Source organism: Danio rerio, chromosome 16 (assembly GCF_052040795.2).
Source record: "Danio rerio strain M-AB ecotype USA chromosome 16, GRCz13ab, whole genome shotgun sequence".
In the NCBI taxonomy this organism is placed as follows: Eukaryota; Metazoa; Chordata; class Actinopteri; order Cypriniformes; family Danionidae; genus Danio; species Danio rerio.
In genome coordinates, this window is record NC_141036.1 from 18,130,518 (window position 1) to 18,151,771 (window position 21,254).

At 35.3% G+C, this 21,254-nt stretch overlaps 1 protein-coding gene across 5 annotated transcripts in view; it reads right to left on the reverse strand.

Moving 5' to 3' along the window:
* Positions 1-5,945: 5,945 nt before the first annotated feature.
* Positions 5,946-21,254, reverse strand: part of casp2 (caspase 2, apoptosis-related cysteine peptidase) — a 29,631-nt gene continuing 14,322 nt past the window's right edge. The window contains exons 6-11 of one of the 5 annotated variants that reach the window (XM_087285315.1): positions 17,846-18,025; positions 17,622-17,750; positions 17,430-17,520; positions 12,723-12,914; positions 12,507-12,616; positions 5,946-8,575 (exon numbers count right to left, since the gene is read on the reverse strand). In XM_087285315.1, the coding sequence (XP_087141441.1) occupies positions 8,441-8,575; positions 12,507-12,616; positions 12,723-12,914; positions 17,430-17,520; positions 17,622-17,750; positions 17,846-18,025 (837 nt within the window). In that variant the 3' untranslated portion in view covers positions 5,946-8,440. 5 annotated transcript variants of the gene reach the window in all.

Below are 21,254 nucleotides of genomic sequence, written 5' to 3' on the forward strand. Positions count from 1 at the left end.
CAGTTAACCGAATCAACCTAATTAGACCTTTAAATGTCACTTTAAGCTGTATAGAAGTGTCTTGAAAAATATCTAGTCGAATATTATTTACTGTCATCATCGCAAAGATAAATCAGTTATTTAAATGAGTTATTAAAACTATTATGTTTAGAAATGTGTTGAAGAAATCTTCTCTCCGTTTAACTAAAATTGAGGAAAAAATAAACAGCAGGGCTAATAATTCTGACTTCAACTGTAGGTTAAAGCAAATCAAGAGATTCATAAAATATGCAATGATGGGTTCTGGACATACCTACATAAAAAGTTTTAAGTGTTGAAGTGTTGTTAAAAAATTATGTCAGCAAAATCAGTAATAGGAAAAATTTATTGAGAAATCATCTTTTTCTTACTTGAAATCAAAAACAAATAATAGAATGATAAAGAGAACCTAAACACCGACATGACTTTTTAATTATAAAGTCAATATGAGGTTTAAAGGATAATTCAAGATCTAGCCAAAAACTTTAAAAGTCAACGTTAAACAACTGTGACCCATCAACAAATCTAATATCATCATCCTTCCAAAACATTACTATGGAAACTCGTTTTTGTCCAATTTGTTCAGCAAATTTGGTATTACGACAAGCTGCAATTAGAAAATTAAGTAGCACAAAGGTCAAAGTGATCTATTATGTTGAATTTTAAGTTATGTTAAGCTAAAAGTACATTACTTTTCCAATCCTACAGTACAACATTAAGATTTTTATAAAAGAATGGCCTCAAAAAAGGAATGAAATATTTTAGTCAATTATAGTTAAAATTTTTGAAATGAAAGAAACTGTTTTATAAGTTTATAACCCCTAACCCTAATCAAAAATGTTAAAGTGAACCATAAACATTTTGTGTTTTTTTTAATTATATATTCATATGTATAAATCATAATTTTGTATTTATTTAAATATAATATAATATTAAAGATTAGCAATAAATACCCTGATTTTATCCAAGATTTTCAAGCCCATTGGAAATCTTTAAAATGTAATCTAAAAATGCTCTTTAAATTGATTTAGAGTCACATGCATACAAAAATTTACATCAAAGACAGAAATGTATCTCTGTAACTGTATAATGATTTTTTTAATTGATAATATAGGATGGCGGATATGTGAGCAATTATGAATGAAATACTTTACGATGAGCAATGCATTTATTTGAGCATTTATCTTTGTTAATAATAATTAATTCAAATACAACTGTTCTTTGTTAGTTCATGTTAATTTGGATATTAAGTAGTATTAATAGATTCAACCTTGTTACAGGATATGACATTTATATACTATTACTAAAAATTGCTTATTGCTGACAAAAAAAAAAAAGCACTGCTAGAATATGTACCATCATATTTTTATTTTTAATTTACCATAATTTATAATTATCTTTACCTAATAAATGGGCTACCTTAGAACTAAAAACTAAAAAATCTGACAAACTTACCACAAAAAATAAACAAAACAAATATGCATAATATTCAAATATTTATTTTTAATATAGTAATTACTTCAGTTCTGGAAATATTGGGATTTTTTTTTAATGTATGAAAAATAACTTTAGTTAGTAACAACATATTAATCCTTAAAGAAATGATTGTATTTGTGGTTAATTAATTACCATTGTTATACCACTGTAAAACATACAGGACAATCCCCATAAATCAGGGGTGTCCAAACTCGGTCCTGGAGGGCTGGTGTCCTTGAGAATTTAGCTTCAACCCTATTCCAACACACCTGAACCAGCTAATCAAGCTCTTACTAGATATACTAGAAACTCCCTGGCAGGTGTGTTAAAGCTAAACTCAGCAGGACAGCGGCTCTCCAGGACCAAGTTTGGACACCCCTGCTATAAAAAAAAAACATTGTCATGTTGATAATAAATAAATAAATAGGATCAATTTAACAAATAGAAAAAATATAGACAAAATAACAGTAAAAACAGATGAGTAACAACAATTGAAAAGATAGCATCTGGCAAAGAAAGTGACTAAAACAGAGGAGTGTACTTGTCTTTTGTATTAAAAAGCCAGATCCCCTCATCTCACATTAGCAACATCCCGCAATCAGCCATTACTAGCAGCAACATGCATCTTCATCTAACCATATCTGCTGACTTGCAACACCCCTCCCAAATGGATTTCCGTTTGGCTTTCACCTCTTCTTGTTTTCATTCCTTCTAGCAAGCAGGAGTGTTTTTTGACAGGACACCACCCCCTCGGGGGCACCCATGTAACCTGATGAGTGAGTATGCATTTTGGAAGGTGGTAGAGGGGTGCAACGTGACCCAGTACAACACCATTCAATTCAGCGGAATGGAACTCAGTTGCCCCCCACAGAATACAGCACACTCTTGCTGTGATTCAACCATTAGTTGGACTACCGAACTGCTACATATAATTTTATCTCTGCCAATTTTCTCTTTCTTGTATGTCGGTTTCACAGCCTAAGGTCTTAATTAGTTTGATCAGGTGTATTTAATTAGGGTTAAAGCTAAACTGTGCAGAACTTTGACTGTCCAGGAGTCACAGTAAGTTTGAAGTGAGAAGTATAACATGAAGAACAAATTCAATTATTTAGGATGGTTATTACACTGCCCCTTTAAAAAAAATTCATACACTCTTGTATTTCCTTGTACAACCTTTAGCTTTGATTATGGCGTGCATTCACCAAAGCATCGTTTTAATATGCTTCTGCAATGTCACAACAACTATTCTTGTGCAGAGCTGCATTCATTTTTTACAAAGATCATGAATTGAAGATCAAAGTTTTTTCCAGCACATGCCAAAGATTCTTAATATGGTTAAGAATTGGACTGTGGTGGAAAATCCAATGATGCTTCACCACTCTTACACAACTTGAGCCCAATGGATCCAGACAGACATCCAGACCATAACATTGACAGACTGTCGGCATTGGGTGGCCCTGGCTCATTATTGGACATGAAAGTGGAAGTCCTTGAGCACTAGGAAATACCTTGTGATGCAGGCATTGCTGTTCTTAGCCGAAGCCCTCCATTTAAGGGGCACATGATCTGTTACCAGGGAGAAAGACCGTCCTAGGACATAGGAGCACCTCCAGGATTGCCCACTTTACGACCAGGGCCTCCTACACGACGGCCACATACTTAGATTATGCAGAAAAAAGCTTCTGACTCATGGTTGACACTGACACTGGTTGAACCACTCCCTCTTGAACTTGTGATAAAACTGCACCCCGTCCGGAGTCGAATGCATCGGTCTAGAATGAAGGGGCAGCTGAAATCAGGTGCCTGAAGTACTGGAAAAGATGATAGGGCCTTCTTTAGCTTCTGGAATGCCTGGTCTGCTGCTGCTAGGCTCAAGAGTATCTTCTATGGCTGCCCCTTTGTCATCAGGTCTGTCAGTGGGCTGGCTGTGGATGAGAAATTGGGAATAAAACAACGATAGTAAACCACCAACCTCAGAAAGGCACATACCTGGGATTCAGTGGTGGGTTGGGGGGTCTTCTAGAGAACTTCAATTTTAGTCTGTTGTGGCTGGATCAGCCCCTGGCCAGTGTAGTATACTAGGAACTTAGCCTCCGCAAGCCCATTATGACATTTCCAGGGATTAGCTGTGAGTCCAGCCCGCTGCAGTTACAGGAGCACCCTTCACAGATAGGATGTTCGGTCACTTTTTATTTTGATGGTCCGTTTGTTGAAATTATGTTACATTGCATTTACTTGCCAACTAATTCTCATTAGATTTTAAGTAGACTGTTAGGTTGGGGTTAGGGTTGAGGTTAGTTATGTTTAGTTAAATGCCTGTTGAATGTCTGTCTGTATTAAAAGATATTAAGCAGACAGTCTACTAATACTCAAATGGACCACCAAAGAAAAGTGTTGCCAGATGTTCCTCCCAACAATTTCGAGTGGATTACCATATTGGAACCAGTGTATGATTGATGTTGCTTGAGTAATATGTCCATCATTCTCTGGAATGTGGTTGGAGCCCATGCAGGATAAAGGGCTGGACCTGGTAGTGCCAGTGACCCGGTGGTGAAAACGGTTTTCTCCTTGGCTCAGGGTGTTAATGAAACTTGTCAATATCCTTTTGTCAAATCTAGCATTGAGATCAACCGGGCAAAACCAAGTCTGCCCAGAAGCTTGTCCACACTGGGCATTGAGTATTATCCTTTCTCCCTGTTAAATTTGATCAAATTCATGTCCTGAAACACACACTCCTCTCCTGCGTTCACTTCTAATTCCAACGGAGGGAGTGATTCGTTTGTAAACAAATCTCCGTAATGAATGACTCGTTGACTTAGCCGACACTGATACAAGTTTCTGGCACCTCAGAATCTTGTCATTTTTTCATTTACATTGTTTGCTGATTTTATTCAACAAAATTAGCATAAGCCTTGTATTTAGTGTGAGTTGGTGCTTTGCTTTATGGTCAATGAAGTAAGAGAAAAGTTTGTAACATACAAAACAAACATTTTTTTACAACTTACCTATGAAATGTTCTGCCTTTGTGGCTTGTTTTCTTTGTTTGCTCATTACTACACCCATACACTGCGCTTAAGTCCAGCATTTTCACATTGGCTTTAGTCTTTATCAGTGCGGTTAAATGACTTATGTCTTGGGAGCACTGTACAAATGTGGCAGCACTATTGATGCATGCTCAGGGTCCATATACGATATCTAGTGTATATGACTACGACTAATTGGGGAACAACAAATCTGAATCACCAATTGCAGCTAGATGGATTGTGTTGCCATATTTAATAAATTTATTTTAAGCTTTTTGTTGATATTTGATTCAGACTTGTACATGTTTCCATTATAAAATCAGTTCCCTCAAAAACCCTTGTTTAGAAAATGCTCCTGGGTGAAGCATTCACTGATTTTGCAATCTAAATTTGTAGGTTCGAGTGGATTGGAAAATGCATTAAGTAGTTGGCCACTTTTTACATTACAACCTGACCTTCAAACTAACTGTTCAGGTGGATATACAGTTGAAGTCAGAATTATTAACCCCCTTTATTAGCCTCCTTATTTATTTTTTTTCTTCAATTTCTGTTTAACGGCGTGAAGATTTTTTTCAACATATTTTTAAACAATAGTTTTAGTAACTCATTTTTAATGACCTATTTATTTTATCTTTGCCTTGATGACAGTAAATAATATTTTAATAGATATTTTTTAAGATACTTCTATACAGCTTACAGTGACATTTAAAGGCTTAACTAGGTTAATTAGGTTAACTAGGCAGGTTAGAGTAATTAGGCAAGTTATTGTATAATGATTGTTTGTTCTGTAGACAAAAAAAAAATAACTCAAAGGGACTAATAATTTTGTACAATTTTTTTTTTTAATTAATAACTGCTTTTATTGTGGCAGAAATAAAACAAATAAGACTTTCTCCAGAAGAAAAAAATATAATCAGACATACTGTTAATTTCCTAGCTCTGTTAAATATCATTGGGGAACTATTTAAAAAAAGGAAAAAAATTCAAAGGGGGCTAATAATTCTGACTTTATCTGTACATGGAAAAATGTTGTCTATGTAGACAACTTAAAAATAATAATGTAATTAATCTAATCCTCCACACATTACATACCATTTAGGCTTAGCAACATAGGGTCAAGTTAACGTTGGCTGGGTAGGTGTTTTGGGATCGGTACAATCGTTCCTGCAGCTGCAGCAGGAAAGAGTAACCTGAGCACACAGATAAAAATTAATCACCACGGAAGCTGAGGACAACTCTGAAAAACAGAACGAGTGGGAGTAAGAGACATTGAATACCAAACAACTCAATACTCAAACAAAACATTCACATGGCCATGACTCTTAAACATTTAATTAAAATAAATCACACAATGTCCAGTGTTATTCAAACATACAAAAAACTGCTACATTAATCATTGAAAACAACAAAAGACAGGAAACGCACAAGTCACTGAAACTTTCTTTATTTCATGGCAGCTTTGGCATTACAAAAATACAAAAATCATAGTTTCCCTATATAGTTGATTTAAGCACCCTTCATAGATTAGTAGAGGTTACAACAGACAGTGAATAAAACCATTCAATATCAAGTGTACTAGGTACTAATCTGGCACAATGAATGCCTAGTATTACTGGAAGAGTCTTAAATAGACATCTATTTTGGATATTAACACTTTCATAGGAAAACTAAAAACTTGTACATATTTGTTACAATAACAAACACATGTAGGGCTCACTGTAGGTGTCACAACACTTTAACCATTACTATTAAACAAACATTCCAAACTAGGTGAACACAAACAGAGGAATGCATTGATTACCTACAAAAACAGGTTTAAAAGCAAACTTGACACAGCTGAAGTCAGAATCATTAGCCCCCCTTTGAATTAAAAAAAAAAAATCTTTTAAATATTTCCCAAATTATGTTTAGCAAGCAAAGAACTTTTAACATTATGTCTAATAATATTTTTTTTATTCTGGTATAAAGCAGAGCTAGAATAAAAGCAGTTAATAAAACAACAACAAAAAAAAAACATTTAAGGTCAAAATGATTAGCCCCTTTAAGCTATATTTTTTCGATAGTCAACAGAAAAAGCCATCGTTAAACAAAAACTTGCCTAATTACTCTAACCTGCCTAGTTAACATAATTAAACTAGTCAAGGCTTTAAATGTCACTTTAAACTATAGAAGTGTCTTGAAAAATATCTAGTCAAATATTATTTACTTTCATCATGGCAAAGATAAAATAAATCAGTTACTAGAAATGAGTTATTAAAACTATTATGTTTAGAAACGTGTTAAAAAAATCTTCTTTCCGTTAAACAGAAATTGGGGAAAAACATAAACGGAGGGCTAATAATTCTGACTTCAACTGTATACACTATTGCCACTTTTTATTTAAAACAACACTTTGTTTCTTGAACACCAAAAGCAGTTTTAGTTTTTAATAGCAGTTCATTAATCTACCCCAGCCCATTTATAATTTTAGTATTTGCTTAAAATGAATTTATGCCCATATTGATCTCCCAAGTCAAAGAAACATTTTAACTAGGAAAACAACAGTTTCTTGAAAGCAACTGTTTATATATATATATATATATATATATATATATATATATATATATATATATATATATATATATATATGAGAGAGAAATTATGCTAAAGTGGACAAGTGTGAAACGTAGAAGAGTGTTTCTCGAATACATAGAAAATGGCTTGCTTAAATTTACAGTGTACATTCCTATGAGGAAAAATGTTAAGAAGTGCAGATCGGGAAGACTGTCTAAATATTGGAATGTCTATATAATACAAGTTGTGCTGATGAAGTGCAAAAGCTCTTTACCGCCACCTCCAGGCTTTTTTTTAAAAAAAAGACTATAATACTTTTTCTTTAATGTTCGTTTATCGATTTTTAGAATGTTTGAAGTAGAAAAAAAACATTGAAGGAGACAAAATCATGCTGCATAATTACATGCATAATTATAAAACACATTTTGAGAATACATGCTTTTTGACAATACCCCACATATAGTGCTTATAAAAAATATATAGTAAAAAACAAACGCACCATTTGAAATCTGGAATTTTGAAATTAAACTAATATTTTGTGGCAAGATCATATATATTGATATGCATCATATTAATGGTTCAAAGATGGATATAGTAATAATATCTTTACTGTGAGCCAGTGAGCAATTTTCAAGTTCAGAAACAGCTGCCATTGTGCAAACAGAACAACTGGAGAGAAACAGTGAATTTCATACCCCAGAACCTACAGGAACAAATAATGTAATGTACTGATGATGATTTAATGTTGCATTGCATCATGCAAAGAGCAAATCTGTTTAAATCCAGTGAAATGGTATGAAAAGGTTTAGAGTAGAACTGGCACAATACTAGTATGCATATCTTCGCATGTATCTGTGTGTTTGTGATGTGTGTCAAAGTTGGTCTGAATGTACCCTTGATTTTTTTTTTTTTTACTTTAAAATGACTTTACAATTATAAATCAAGAAGTACAGATAAAGAAAAGAACAAATAAAAAAAGTCTGATAAAAATATGCAGGATTCATGAAAAAATATATCTGCCAAATTTTATACAGTTGTAAAATAAAAAAACATACTGTGGCTTATTTAAACCTCAGTCTCTATTTATAAATCATGGCATTTTTTTTTTCACATTTATGCCTTAACTTCCATTTCACTCTTTTTAAATTTCATTCAAAAGAGCAAGGCAGGACATAGAGAGTAAAATAAAATATATTTGCCTAGCGCACTTCCAGACTTAATGTAAAAGTGATATATCTTGGCAAATCCAAAAAATCTAAAGAAACCATCACTGTACTGGGGAATGAGAAAGAGTGTACGCAGCTTATGGCAGGTAACAGATATGCACGTGTGTGCTGATCATGAGGGCAGTGTGTTCTAAGAGTGTGTGTTTAGTTGCTGGGGTAGTACTTAGGGAAGAGGTAGAGGTCTTTGCAGAGGGAACTGGTGAACTCTGACATCTCTTTACAGCGATGATGGGCTGATCCAGGTGCATATCCCTCTCTGCTTTTAATTTGCCCATTCACCTACAGAGATCCACAACGAATACCAAATCCATGTTAAGTCTTTTAAAACAACTTCATTATAATTGCTGTAAAGCACTGATCTTGTTTTTCATAGCTTTTCATTTTTGTCAGTTTATTAAACATCCCACCCCCAATTAACTATTTAGTATTTTTGCACATTATTGTATAATGAGGAATATTGAGATTCTGCTGTTGAGTTTTTCAAACACAAGCATTATACACATAAAATATCACAACATCAGATGCACAGTTATATTGAATGAAGCACATCATAAGTGGTGTGAAAAGAGGTTTGCCCCCTTAACGATTTCTCTATTTTCCCCTCATTCTTATTTAATGTTTGTCACACTTTAATGTTTCAGATCATCAAACAACTTTAAATATTAGTCAAATATTACACAAGTAAACACACATCATGCAGTTTTTTATAAAGATTTTTATCATTAAAGGAAAATAAAATCCAAAGTCCTGTATGAAAAAAAGGTTTCAATTTCTTTAATTTCTATAGCCACAACTAAGCCTGATTACTGCCAGACCTGTTCGCAATCAGGATACCACTTTAATACTTTTACTTTTTTGACAAAGTAAAAGGGAACCCCAAATCTGAAAAAGTTGGGAAAGTACGAAATAGGGATGCACCGATCCCATTACTGGAATCTGATATCGGTTTGATACGCTTATTTTTGCTGAATCGGGTATCGGCCAGCCGGTTCTGATCCAAATCCAATCTTGCGTGTGTTCTGTGTAATTTATTAGCCAACAAAAGCCACTAGGCTAGCCTATCATAAGGCACTAGAAAGTTGTCAAGCTGGCCTACTATATCCTAAATGTTTTGAAGCCATTCTATAGCTCAATGTGAAGCACAGATAAATATTAAAGTCGTTAGTTTCTTGTTTACTTCAGTGCTTCCCTACGACAACATGAAAAATTTCTCCAATTTTTCCTGATAATATAAGTAATTGGTGGAGAAATGCAATTAGTTTTGCCTTAAATGGGTTAATTTTGACCTGCAACATGGAGATCATTGCTAGTTTTAAATCTCTTAGACCAGCAAATTGCATTCACAACACTGAAGTAGAGAGGGTTATTACCAGCTCTTCACACACAAAGTAGGCCTACCTGAAACTTTAAATGAGAAAAGGCACAATAGTAAATTGGACAGATGTATATTATTATTTTATTTAGCAGACCAGCACTGAAGAATACTGTATAAGCGCCCCCTGTTTTGAACTTCACCTCAAATATTCTTGTTTATTTTGTAGATAACTGACCATCAAAGATACATTAAAATAACTAACAAATTAAACCAAACGAGATTAGTTTTTAAAAGGTTAATTTGTCAGACAAAAAATATTTTTTTCAGACATGCTATCAGTTTCTCCATATCACTCACGGTGAGTTTAGGCAAGGGAATGTTTATCAAGTAAACTGGCCTCAGACGGTTAGGTTTAGTCTGCTTCAAACCTGCAGGAAAATATCAGGCTTTGCGGATTTTATCATCAATTGGTGTCATTAGTGGTAGCCTATTGCAGATTTCAAAGAAAAATCGTAATATTAAAAAGGAAACATAAGCTAACCACAACAGATCATATTAATGACATATCGAATGCTCAAATAATGTAGCCTACAGTTTATAGCAAGCATCCTGTTTTTAGTTAGATTGTGCCGTCTGTCATATACAGTAGGCCTATAGGTCAGTTATTTTTACTAAAGAAGTTTTATTGTTTACATTTATCACCAGAATTATATGAACTACTATGTTAATTAAAAAAAATTAAAAATGGCACAGTATGAGGAGTATTGGTCAATACTCAGAATATTGGTTTTGGGATCGGATTGGTCAAAAATAAATGACATCGGTACATCCCTAGTATGGAAAACACAAATAAAAAAAGAAAGAAGTGATTTCTAAATTTACTTCGACTTGCATTTTTATAGCAGACAATGCAACAAATATTATTTAATGTGTTTTTCAAAATAAACATGTATTCTATTCCCATTTTGGTTCTTGCAACACACTCCAAAAAAGTTATAACAGTAAAGCATTTACCACTTGAAATGTTGTCATTTCTATACACAACCCTTAAAAGATATTTAGGGACTGATGAAGCGATGAGGTGTTTCAGATGTAATTTGTCCCATTCTTTTGCAACATATTGTGCTCCAAAATCTCTGTTTACAACCCCATACCATGACAGACCCTGGCTTTTAGGCTTGTTGCTGGTAATAGTCTGGATGATCATTTTCTTCTTTTTTCCTAAGCACACAGCCTCCTTTACTTCCAAGAAATATCTGGAATACTGATTCATCTGACCATAGTACACGTTTCCACAGTAAAATGGTCCATACCAGATGCCTGTAAGACTAGAGAAGTCCACAGCACTTCTGGACACTGTTAACATAGGGCTTCCTTTTGGCACAATACAGTTTTATCTGACATTTGAGGATGTAACTACATATTGTGGCACATGACAAAGGTTTGTCAAAGCGTTTCTGAGCACATGTGGTGATATTTTTTATAGATGAATGACAATTCTTGATGCAGTGTCACCTGAGGGATCAGAGATTACTGTTGTTCAGGTCAGGCTTCCGCTTTTGTCTTTTAAGCCCTGAGATTCCTCCAGATTCCTTTAAACTTTTAAATATGTTATGTATGTTATGCACTGTGGAAGGTGAAAAATCCAAATATCTTCTCATCTTTCTTTGAGGAAAATTGCTTTTAAACATTTCAATCAGTTTCTCATGTATTTGTTGGCAAACTGGCAATCCTTGGCCCATCTTTGCTCCTAAAGGACTAGATCTTCCTTGGTTTTACTTGCTTTTGTACCAAATCATACTTACAATCACCTGTTGACGTCACCTGTTTCATAACAACAACCAATTTACATGATTACTAGCTCTAAATTGATCCTATTACAAACTTATTTTGGAATATGTTGCAGAATGACAGGAAATGACAGGAAAGGAGGTATATTTACAAATGAAAATAAGTTTACCAGACTAATATGAAATATTTTGTGTTCATATTGTCTACACTGAAATATAAGTCAAAGTAAATGTTAAATCACTACTTTTTTTTTTAACTGCATAAATCACTACTTTTTTTTAACTGCATTTACCAACTTTTCCTGATTTGGGATTGTAGACCAAAAGATCCTCAAATGCTAGACATCATGCAGAGATACAAAGGAATTCAAACAAATGTGAAAGAAAATCTACCAGTGTGAAAAAGTTATAAAGCCATTTCTAAAGCTTCGGGACTGCAATGAACCACATTAAGAGTATTATCTACAAACTGAAAAAAAACAAAGAACAGTGAAGATCCTTTCCAGGTGTGGCCAGGCGACCCAAAGAGCACAGCAACATCTTATTCAAGAGGTCACTAAAGACCCCACAACAACATCCAAATAACTGCATGCCTCACTTGCCTCAGTTAAGGTGAGTGTTGATGACTACACTTAAAGAAAGAGATTGGGCAAAATGGTTTGCATAGCCTAGTCAAAGCCCTGACCTGACTCTTGAGATGCTGTGGCATGACCTGAAAAAGTCAGTTCATGCTCGAAAACCCTTCAATGTGGCTGAATTAACAATTCTGCAAAGATGCTTGGGTAAAAAAAAATCATCTAGGGAGTTGTAATAAACTCAATGCAAGTTGTCAAACATGCTTGACTGAAGTTGCTGCTGGTAAGAGTAGCCTAACCAGTTATTAGGGTTTAAAGGGGAAACACTTTTTTTACACAGGATTATATTTGACTAATATTTACATTTGTTTGATGATCTGAAACAATTAAGTGTGACAAATATTAAAAAAGACATCAGTAAGGGGGCAAACACTTTTTGACACCACAGAAGATGTTTACTCTAGCTTAGATGTTTACTTATTTCAACTAATTAATAACTGATATTAATGAAAATAACCAAAATGTTTAACCTGCACAAGTATGTCTGACAAGTGAGTATTATTGGCTCTCTGTCTGATGGCAGTGTTTAATTCCTGAATGAACCAGGATCCTTTCTTGGTATTTCTCATTGCAGCAGTGCCTGAAACACAAAACCCAACACATCACCAATCTGAGGTCTTAAGAAGCAACATGATGAATGATAATAAATTTCCTATGATTAATATACAACGTGTACACACTGAAACCTTTGAGGGTTGCAAAGCCACATATCATATCGGATCTTTGAGGCAGTTTGACTCTCAGTCTCTCTCTCTCTTTCTCCTCCTTTTTCTCTCTGTTGTCTCTCTCTCCCTCTCTCCCAGCATCCCTCTGTTCACAGCCAGGAGACTGTGTCCGTTCCTGGCCATCCAACTGGTCCACGCCATTATCCATCTCCTCTGAAACATGAACAAAAACTTGTTTGCTTAACTGTTTTAACTCCATTCAAGCTTGTTTTTTTTTTAATTTCTTTATTTCATTGTTAAATTAAAATACAAAGTGTACAATAACCAAAACCATATATTAATTATATTATATTATATTATATTATATTATATTATATTATATTATATTATTATATATTGTTTTTCAATTGGTAAGTTCTGACTTAAAGTTACTTTTATTCCACCAGTAAGTTTTAAGAAGCATTATTGTAGACCTTGTGGAAAACGTATATATTTCTCAATTTGTATTTACCTTTGAAAAAAAAGTGGCATGTATAAAATTAAACATACCAATTGCAAACTATTACAGTCTAAGGGAAAATGTAAAGTTCTATGCCATTTGAAATAGTTAGCTATAGGAATAGGAAGCTATTCTAAGGCATCTGAAACACCCTGATACATTAAGAACAGCTGTTTTAATGAACTCAAGTGAAAAACAGATCTCTGCTGTTGGTTTGTGAGAAGTCATGGCTACGACAAAGGAGCTCACTGAGGACCTGCGGCAGCACATTGTGGCTGCTCAGAGTTTAGGTAAGGAAACAACAATATATAATTTTTTTTATTGTTCCAGATGGTACAGTACAAAATATTATTCAAAACATTTATCGCAAAATCAAGCAAAGAGCGCAAAATTTTACGAATCTTGCATTTTTTCTGAAATGCTGTGTATTTTCTGCAAATTCAGGGATCTAGACATTTTCTATGACATTCATTTAAAAAAAAAAAAAGCCATGTGGAAGCACACAGCCTTCCATAGTAGGTGGCAGAATATACCTACAGTATCTATTAGGGTTGGGTGATGTTGACCATTTTGGCATCATACGATGTCTAATGTGAAACATCGCTATGGACGATGGCATCGTCGTAGTAGGCAGGGGATGGAGGTCATTGTTAAATATCAATTAATTCACAACTAATTAATTAATTGTAGCCTACCGTATTCAGGACCTGACCCACATGGTCTTTGCTTTACCCATAACCAAACCATAAATAAATATAGTTCCACACAAATGACCACCTGTCAATCACTTTTTTTTTTTTTCCGCAGGACTCTGGCATGAATAGGCTGTGTCAATATAATGGCTTTTTCCCACAGCTGGTGAAGATGAGAGTTTGTTTGGAGTTCAATGTAATTTGTATTGTAATTGATTATAACTTTTTATTTTATTATTATTATGAGGAAATAACAACAAGCAAAGATGCTAGACCTTGACCGTTTTGAGTCAGTGATGGAAAGAGTACTGAAAATCCTACTCAAGTAAAAGTACCATTACTTGCCTAAAAATGCAGTGCAAGAAGAGTAAAAGTATCTGTTGTAAATATTACTCAAAGTAGGAGTAAAAAGTAGTTGTTTCAAGTACTCAAGAGTAGTGAGTATTACGCTGTAAAAAGCTGATGCATTTACATGTAATTTGTACATGTGTGTGTAAACGTAACATTCTGTAGTGCATCGAGTTATTGCCCAGCAGGCACACAATGTCATAAGAAGTTAATATTAGGTTAGATTTAGGTTGTGATGTCAGGTGACCAAAATTCAATGTTTAACCAGCGTCTAGAGACAACATTGTTTCAACATTGGTCAAATGGCATTGATATTTGGTCGATTTTAGGTTGTTAGAAAGTGACCAAAATCCAATGACGAGCCAACATCTTAAACCAACGTCATATGTCAAATACTGATAATATTTATTTATTCATCAGGTATGGCAACCAAAATCCAACGTCTGATAGACGTTGTAGTGGTAACGTCCACACAACGACAAGATGTAACATCATTAGACGTTGATATTTGGTTGGTTGTAGGTTGGACATTGACAATGGCGTGACATTGAGTTCTGACGTCAACCCGATTTTCATTTCTAAACATAATGCAATGTTCCCACGACGTTGGGGTACGATGTCAATCTGACATCGTTGACGTCTTGTGTCTGCTGAGTGTTTAAGGCCATTTCAGTCATCATACAATAACAGGGTATATAAAGAAAATGTAGGACCACCCACCTAAAATTTATGAGCAGTGAGCACCACTGCAAATCGTATATTAAGGAATTTACTGCATTTGAAAACAACATTAATTAGCATTAACAAAAACCAGAAACAACTATCTAACTAACTCTGTGATGACTAACTAATATTTGTGCAATAATTCCAAAACAAAGGTCTAATGATTATCAAATATTAATGATGATGATGATGACAACGACAAAAATACTAACAAGGAATTACATTTCTCATTATTATGCTGCCTTAAATGTGCTTGAATGTGAGTTATCTGCTATAAAAAGTCTGACTAATTACTTTATAAAAAAATTAATTTATGGTTTGCACCAAACAAAAGTGAAGCATTGCAGTAAGAAATGTTTATTTTGCATTATTGTTTTTATATGCGTATCAAATTAATAAATAATATTTCTGCTACAAAACAAATGAAAGACTATAATAAATCATTCAAGGCTCAAAGCTGCAAAGCAGTCAACAATAATTAAATAGAAAAATAATTTACACCTCAAAAAAAGAATGGACAAAAGTAAAAATAGTCTCACTTCTATCACTCTTTAAAAGTTTTGGTTTTTGGTTTGTGTCATCTTAAATTCTCATTTACAGTTTTCTGTGTTTGTGGGAAACAAGCAGGCGAGTCAGCCGACCGGGGCAGAGCAGGATTGTCGCGATGACCACCGGCGCATTACCGCTCTTTGTTAAGAGCCGCAGATTCAGTTTAAACTTAGTAAAGTTTAAGACATCCTAAGTCTCCCGAAGTTGAGTTGCAGGAGTATCCCGCAAATGCATCCTGACTCCAGGATGCCCGCAAATGAATGATAATCTCCCGAAAATCTCCCACCTGGTCATTAAATAAGTCATACACACCCCTCTCCACCGCATCTCTCCCAGCTCTTCACGTATATCGCGAGCAACTCACTCCCCCCACTCTTCAGGTATGTCGCGCACAACTCACGCCCCACCGCTCTTCAGATATGTCGCTCGCTGTTGAGGCGAGATTGCCTATATGGTTGGCAGCAAGACAGGATTTCTTTCAGCACACGCGTGAACACCACCTCACATGAGAGCGCTAAGGTCCTATTCTCAACATATGAATAAATCCACTCAAAATTTAGAATAAAGGCCAGAACTTGACACAAATTGAAAATTTATATTAAAAAAACTGGGCTCGAAAATTTTATACCTTGTCAGATGACGTTTATTACTTTTTAATGGCTTTAATTTTCACTAATTTCATTTACTACCTTTTACAACCCTGCGGACACCCTGAATAAACATCCATCATCTTCTCATCAGTGACATGCATCTGACAAACAGTCTCTGGGTCAATGCGTGTAAAAATTCTGGAAATCTTCTTGGACACTTTTAATGCTTTCAGTCAGTTGCTGCATTTATAAATGCAACGTCTTGAGGTAGCTCATTATGATGCGATGTACCTTCACAGGACAGATTTTTCTAATCCCCATAGACAAGAAAAAAGTAGTGACTGCAGGTTGAAGGAAAGTAGTAGAATAAAAGTACTGATACAGCACTAAAATGTACTCAAGAAAAAGTACACATTTATAAATCTACTTAGTAAATTATAATTTTTGAGAAAAACTCATCAAGTAATTTCAGTAATTTGAGTATTTGTAATTTGTTTCTTTACAACGGGAATACACCTTGATATTTATTTATTTTTTATTATGTGACAGGGAAAGTTGTCCTCAAATAGAGCATCTTCATATACATATATTATTATTATTGTTTAAATATTATCTATATTATTGTTTAAAAAAATTTAATTACCCCCCAAAAAAAGGGTACTTTTACTTCAGGAGAAAAAAAAGGACATTCGTTCAGTGACAACTTGTGACATGGTCCCTATATCGTATACAAGTATTTTGAATATTCGGTCTGAAAACTTAAAAACACCATATTTTTTTGACTGTGAACAATGTTGTGCTTTGATAGTCATTAGCTGCTAATATGATTTCACTATTTAGATTTTAGCAAAGAATAGCTTTCTGAAATTGTATTATTAAAGAGAAAGTCTAAATATATTAATTTAAGACCAACTTTACCTCAATCCCCCTGCTATCATGATTTTTTATTGTTTATAGATTTTCATTATTCATATTGAAATATATAGATTTTTTAAATTACATTTCATTTTATTTTTAGCTAAAGTTTGTAGCTTTTTACATGGTTTTGCCATTACTTAATCATCTTTTCATTAAGTTTACTTTATTTTACTTTTAGTAATTTTAGTACTTCAGGTTATTTTATTTTAATATCGAAAGCAACATTCTGAAAAGTGAATATGTATTATACGCATTTTGATAAACAACATTTCTTTTAAAATTATTAATGGAAATATTTCAATAAAAAAATTTAACTTTAAATTTGAGTAACAATAGCAACATTCAGGCAAGTGTATTCAAACGATTGTAGTAAAAATACATTCAAAAGGTTTATAACTGATACTCTCACCTCCACGACAGGCCTGAATAAAAAACATCTTTGGCTTATTCTGGAGCAAGGGGCAGCGGGCGTTATCAAAAACCTCAAACACCCAGTCCAACTGAAAGATAGAGAGATGTATCAAGGTAAATACAAATGCATCTAAAAGAAACTTATAGATAAATGCCTCACTTTGTGTTTAACTATAAATTAGCTTTTTACCTCCAGCAGCTGTCCATCAGTGCCGTAAACAGATCCCTCAACACCATGAGACAGTAAACACACAACAGCACAGTCATATGCTGCATGCTCCTGCTGCTGGGCAAACTGCTCTAGGCACCTGCGCATTGCCTAAAATCATGCATGTAAACTCATGTAAAAAAAAATATATATATATATAGCATGCTTTAAAGGGCACACTGCATCATGATTCATGTCTAACTCACCTCTGCTGTTAGATCTCTGTGCAGACTGACTTTAAAGTCCAGCTCTGTGAAAAGTCTCCTTAGCGTCTCCTCATCCACCTCTCCTCCCCTTCGAATGTCCAAATCAGTGTTTGCTGAGTCGAACCTCACATTACTCAGCACCAGGGCCAGTCCTCGCGGGCAGGAGCGCATCGGGTAAGCCTGAAAGATAACACAATTGCATTAAGGTTTACAAAATGTAATAAAAAAGGAATATTAAGACCTATATCACAACATTAAAAACATGCATACACAAAAAAAAAATGCAGAAATCACAAAATTAGTGGCAAAAAAACATTATTCAAATTGAACAGTACTAAAGACAGGTTAGATGCACCATTGAACTACAGGAAAAAAAACAACAAACTCCTTAAGGCTGAAGCACCTCTGCTCACTGCACACGCACCTCAAACTGACAAACTTTTTTAGTCCAAATAAACTTATTTTTTATTTATTTTTTAATTTTAATGATTATAAAGATTTTTATAACCATTCAAGTTTTTTTTAATCCAACTTTGATGCATCACTTGCTTTTGTGTATCTCGGACAGTTTTACCTCTTAAAGCTAAATACTAATGACTACAGAACATGGGTTGTTCTTTTTTTATTTAGCCCACTCAACAATTGACACATTACTGGCTGGCTAGTTTGTATGCTCTACTTATAAGCTAGAAAGGCAATAATGGTCCAACATTTCTGACCATAATCATCAATAGTGTGACATCTTTACCCTCTCGCTCTCTCAGTCTGTGGTTCCCACATGCTTTAAGACAACTACTATTGTGCCCATGCCAAAATCAGCTAAAACCACATGCTTAAATGACTGATTGCTCTGACACCCATCTTCAGCAAGTGCTTTGAGAAGCTGATTAAAAAGCACATCTGCCCTGTTCTGCCCGCTCACACTGATCCTCTGCAATTTGCATACAGGAATAATCGCTCCACTGATGATGCAATTGCTTTCACCTTGCACACTGCTCTGTCTCACCTTGAAAACAAAAACACGTTTGTGAGAATGCTGTTTGTGGACTACAGTTCAGCATTCAACACCATAGTGCCTGCCAAGCTGGTGGTGAAGCTCCAGGCTCTGGGTCTCCACAGCTCATTAGCCCCTTTCACACAGTGATACCGGCAAATATCCGGAAAATTTCCGGAACGACTTTATCAGTAAATTCAAAAAAGCGATGTTCACACAGGCAAGGACGTTACGGAATTTTTCCGGAAAAGAGCATTCACACATCCATTCCAAAATACCGGTAAATTCTGACATCATTAACCAGAAATGAGCTCTAAACGGCTGCGCTTTTATTTGTAAACATTTGACTAAATTACAAACTCTGTGGATGATCAATATTATAAACAACTTTCGCAGGATCACTTTGCATGTCGAGATGTTCATAATATGTGCGTGTGCAGGCGCTCACAGGCTGTTTCATGGGCACACGCAAAGCTTGAAGGTAAACAAACAACGGCTTATCATAAGCATCTCATCGATGATTATTTACACAGTTGCCATTAAGAAGAACATATAAACGTGATCTGACTAACTTCTTGCAGCTAAATGTGTCTGGAAAAATATTCAAAGGCTTTTATTCTCATAAACCGCGCGGACGTAAATGCGTCTGACTGTTGTGATTGGCTAAAGCAGATGTCTTACGTCAGCACGTTCTAGACGTGCACGCGCTTATTCCGGAAATCTTCCTTCTGCATTCACACAGCGCAGCATTCTGGCAAATTGCCGGTAATGTTACAACTTCTCTTTCCGGAAAATAGCCAGAACGAATTTACCGGTATTTTCAAAAAGGAGCTGTTCACACATACAACCTTTCCGGAAAATTGCCGGTAATTTTCCCGAAAGGTCTGTATGTGTGAAAGGGGCTATTGTGCAACTGGATCCTGGACTTCCTGTCAGGCAGACGCCAGGTGTTCACAATGAACCACATTACATTATCTACACTGATCCTCCACACTGGTGCTCCACAGGGCTGTGTTCTCAACCCACTCCTGTACTTCCTTTACACACATGACTGTACAGCCAAACACATCTCCAACGTCATTGTTCAATTTGCTGACAACACAACGGTGGTGGGCCTAATCACCGATAATGATGAGACAGCCTACAGAGAGGAGCCTACAGAAAGCCTACAGAAAGCCACCTCTCACTCAACATCAGCAAAACCAAGGAGCTGGTGGTCGATTTCAGGAGAGAGAAGAGAGAACATACCCCCATCACCATCAACGGGACACTAGTGGAGCGAGTCAGCAGTTTCAAGTTTTTTCGAGTACACATCGCTGACAATTTGACATGGACTGACCACACAGACGCAGTGCTGAGGAAGGCACAACAATTCCTCTTCTTCCTCAGGCGTCTCAGGAGGTTTGGAATGAGCCCCCACATTCTCAGCTCGTTCTACACCTGCACTGTGGAGAGCATCCTGTCTGGCTGTATCACCACCTGGTGTGGAAATAGCACCAGCAGCAATCGCAAAGGCCTACATAGGATTGTGCGAACTGCTGGACGCGTAGTAGGAGGTAAGCTTCCCTCCCTCCAGGACATCTACACCAGGCGGTGCATGAGGAAAGCCAAGAGAATTATCAGTGACTTCAGCAACCCAAGAGATAGATTTTTCTCTCTGCTACCCTCAGGCAGACAGTTCCGCAGCATCCGACACACTAGCCGGCAGAAGGAAAGTTTCTTTCCCCAGATTATCAGGCTAATGAAAACTTAACACACCCCACACAGACTCTTTCATACCCCTCACTGCACATCATCAATATGTAGCATGCACTGCACTTTAAAAAATCCATACTTGAAACAATACTGCCTACAACTATGTGGACACCTATTCATTGTACAGAATCACTGTCAATTTCACATTGTCATTGTATTTGCACTGTCATTTTATTTGCACTGTCCTTTTGTTTGCGCTATCTGTATTTTTTACTGTCTGGAGCCAGAACCTAAGCTTTTCACTCATCATAGCACACGTGCTGCTGATGATGTGACAATAAAAGTGATTTGATTTGAATAAAGCCTAGTAAAACAGGGTATTAGTATATTGTAAACCGATTTTAAACCGGTTCTAATATTCTTTTCCAGTTATCAAAGAAATAATGTTCCTTAATTATAATTTTGTAACTATTTAATTGTTTTAAATTAAAAGGGCACCTATGGTAAGAATTCTATTTTTCATGCTGTTTTGACAGACATGTGTGCAAGTACAGTATAGTGTAAAGACCATCCTATTAGGGTGATTTAAACACACCCAGTCCTTTTTTTCAATTTAAGAACATAAAAACCAATTGGAGCGGTTTTCAGACTGACCGCAACTAGACGTAGGAGTGCGGCCAATCCACCCATCGAATGGATTGACAGCTGCGTATTAACATA